Source organism: Nerophis ophidion, linkage group LG08 (assembly GCF_033978795.1).
Source record: "Nerophis ophidion isolate RoL-2023_Sa linkage group LG08, RoL_Noph_v1.0, whole genome shotgun sequence".
In the NCBI taxonomy this organism is placed as follows: domain Eukaryota; kingdom Metazoa; phylum Chordata; class Actinopteri; order Syngnathiformes; family Syngnathidae; genus Nerophis; species Nerophis ophidion.
The window spans coordinates 66,272,990-66,276,406 of record NC_084618.1 but is presented as its reverse complement, the minus strand read 5'-3'; the positions used below and the strand labels follow the sequence as shown (position 1 = coordinate 66,276,406).

Here is a 3,417-nt window from a genome sequence, read left to right as displayed (position 1 = left end):
CTGTATTAAGGAGAGGATGACTGCAGCCATGTATTGTGAGATTTTGGCAAAGAACCTCCTTTCCTCAGTCAGACCATTGAAGATGAGTCGTGGCTGGATCTTCCAACATGACAATGACCCAAAGCACACAGCCAGGAAAACCAAGAAGTGGCTTCGTAAGAACCATATCAAGGTTCCGGAGTGGCCTAGCCAGTCTCCAGACCTAAATCCAAATGAAAATCTTTGGAGGGAGCTGAAAGTCTGTGTTACTCAGCGACAGCCAGGAAACCTGACTGATCTAGAGAAGATCTGTGTGGAGGAGTGGACCAAAATCCCTCCTGTAGACTGTGCAAACTTGGTGAAGAACTACAGGAAATGTTTGACCTCTGTAATTGACAACAAAGGCTACTCTACCAAATATTAATGTTGGTGTTCAAATACTTATTTTCAGCTTTATCACACAAATAAATTGTTAAAAAATCATAGATTGTGATTTCTGGATTTTTCTTTTTAGGTTATCTCTCATACAGTGGACATGCACCTACTGTGAAAATGTCAGACCCCTCCATGATTTCTAAGTGGGAGAACTTGCAAAATAGCAGGGTGTTCAAATACTTTTTTTTTTTTTTTTTTTTTTAGTGAATTATATTTATATAGCGCTTTTCTCTAGTGACTCAAAGCGCTTTTACATAGTGAAACCCAATATCTAAGTTACATTTAAACCAGTGTGGGTGGCACTGGGAGCAGGTGGGTAAAGTGTCTTGCCCAAGGACACAACGGCAGTGACTAGGATGGCGGAAGCGGGAATCGAACCTGCAACCCTCAAATTGCTGGCACGGCCACTCTACCAACCGAGCTATACCGCCCCATCACTGTATGTATGTATATATATATATATATATATATATATATAGGAGAATAAATTACTTGCTGACAGTAACTAAAATATGGTATGACAACAATAAAAATAATATGAAACCCTTTTATTGCACATTTTTACCTATGCCATCTTTGACATATATATACATATATATATATATACATATATATATATATATATACATATATATATATACATATATATATATATATATATATATATACATACATATATATATATATATATATATGTATATATGTATGGAATATTTTTCAGTTGAGAATCAGTGGCACGGTTTATTTGCGTGCACCTGATGTGACCAACAGTCCTTCTGTGACACCTGTGAGTCAATGCAAGATTTGTGTGTCCGGCTCATGTGTTGCACACTCTGTATCTTCTCTCACTCGTCATAACAAAAAAGAGAGGAGTAATATTTCATCACCCCCCCTTATCTGGGCTTCTCCTTTGCGGTGCGATTGTGTGTCATGCTGGCTTTAAGCTCCACATTCCTTCTTTTACATGCTCGTTTTATTCTCTCTGATGTAGTTTAAATCTCGGGGACAAAATACTATTACGACTGTAGACAATTGTGTGTCGTCCCAACCCCCCCCACCCCCCCCCCCCCCCAGCCCCACCGTCTTTTGGGCACCGACCCCATGTAGTGGTGGTGAAAAGTAGTGATGACGACTCTTAAGGCCCCATGGGGCCTGACCAGGGGTCCTAGAAAAATAGTAATAAAAAAAAAAAAACGGTGTAGCCCAACATCCCTGGTGGCACCCAAGTTTGGAAACCCTGGTCTAAATCTGGGTCTCCCTATTTGCTCGGTAGATTAATGGGAGACTGGACACTTTTTGTCCTTAACACTCTCCCCAACATCCTCAGCAGAAACCAGTTGAGCTGTCAGTCACCCAATAACCTCCCGCTCCACGATCCTTCTGTCTCGCTCTCTCACCTTCTCTCTTCGTCTTATTTCCACTGACCATGCATGTTCCAAAAACAGATCTCATTTTCATTCACGGCGGTGGTCACACCCCCATCCCCGCCCTCGTCCACGCAATTTTTCTCCTTTGCCCCGCCACTTCTTCACCTCCTTTTTCAAGTGTCCCTGTCACCTCCTCATTGCTCCACCTCAAGCCACGCCCCCCCCCGGACCACTCACCGCCATTGTGCGCCCCCCACACTCCATGCTGGAATTTGAAGGCGTGTGTCTGCGGGGGTGTCCACCAATCCGGGGACCCTTTATGTGGTATAAAACCCTGGGCAAGTATGCACTTATTCGCTCTTTCTGTCAGACCAGCACTCCTGAATCGCAGGGTGCCACACTTGAAGGGCGAGGGTGGTGGATCAAGGGTGCACATCATCACTTGTAGACAACAGCAGAGACGCAAAAAGAGCGTGGGTATAGGCACCGTCACACGGACAGGCCCTTGTCTATCCAAGCAGGATGGAGAACGCACACATGAAGGCCCCGGCAGAATGCCTGGCGTTCTTCGGAGTCAACGAGAACAGCGGCCTGACCCCGGACCAGTTCAAGAAGAACCTGGACAAGTTCGGCTTCAACGGTAAGAAAGGGCCGGGGTAGTGCAACGATGGGATCCGCATGTCGATGCTTTTTTAGCGAGGCCTTGCAGCAACAGCTGGTTTGACATGCAGAGAGACATTGAGAAGCAGAGATCTTTGAGGGCTTTGAAGGGCTATTTAAAGATAGCCAAAGAAGATGGCTGGAGAGCGAGAGGGACAGGTGACGGCTCAAGAAGCTTCCTGGCTTGACATATCAAGGGGATGGGGATCAGATAAATTTAGGCAAGGGCCCTTGGATGGATTATGGGTTAAATGATATGTATCAATACTAATAAAACACTGATTCTGCTTTCTTCTCGGTGGATCCTTCCAGAGCTGCCAGCTGAGGAGGGTAAGTTTCTGAATTGGACACACAAGGTTAATGTCCGCCATGCAATGTTGATGCATTACGTTAACTTTTTTTTTTTTTTGCACAGGCAAGAGCATCTGGGAGCTGATCGTTGAGCAGTTTGAAGACTTGCTGGTCCGAATCCTGCTGCTGGCCGCCTGCATCTCTTTTGTAAGGAACTCTATAAGACCGAGGTCAAGACTTCTCAGATACCCCCCTCACCCACCCTCCCTCTTGCAAGACGTCCGAGTATGACAACTTGAGACAAATTGCAAGTGCTGGGTGTATTAATTCCTGCACCCGGCTTTCAACCCCACCAGCTGTCATGATGGCCTTAGAAGGCGAATATTGAGGGCCGAGGGAGGGAGGGTGTTGGTGGTGGTGTTAGTGGGGGTGGGCCTGGGGGGGGGGGGGGATCAGGATGGTATAGGGTGGGGGTGGAGGGGGGTTTATTTTAAGGTTCGACCAGAAGCTGAGGAGGGAAACTGAATCCTTGGGGAAAAGGTCAGGACTCAAGGAAGGAACGACGGGAACTAAGTCGCAAGAAGATCCAATTATTGGAAAAACAATGGCATCATCTAATTATAATCATATTCAATGTACTCATTTATTATGTTCCAATTTGATGCCCTCTTATTATATGCTGATT

General features: G+C 45.4%; 1 protein-coding gene across 1 annotated transcript in view; it reads left to right on the top strand.

Moving 5' to 3' along the window:
* Nucleotides 1–2,120: 2,120 nt before the first annotated feature.
* Nucleotides 2,121–3,417, top strand: part of atp2a1l (ATPase sarcoplasmic/endoplasmic reticulum Ca2+ transporting 1, like) — a 17,053-nt gene continuing 15,756 nt past the window's right edge. Inside the window, exons 1-3 of the mRNA XM_061909467.1 lie at nt 2,121–2,421; nt 2,754–2,771; nt 2,857–2,939. Coding sequence (XP_061765451.1) covers nt 2,304–2,421; nt 2,754–2,771; nt 2,857–2,939 — 219 coding nt within the window. The 5' untranslated portion in view covers nt 2,121–2,303. The remainder of the gene's footprint in view (nt 2,422–2,753; nt 2,772–2,856; nt 2,940–3,417) is intronic.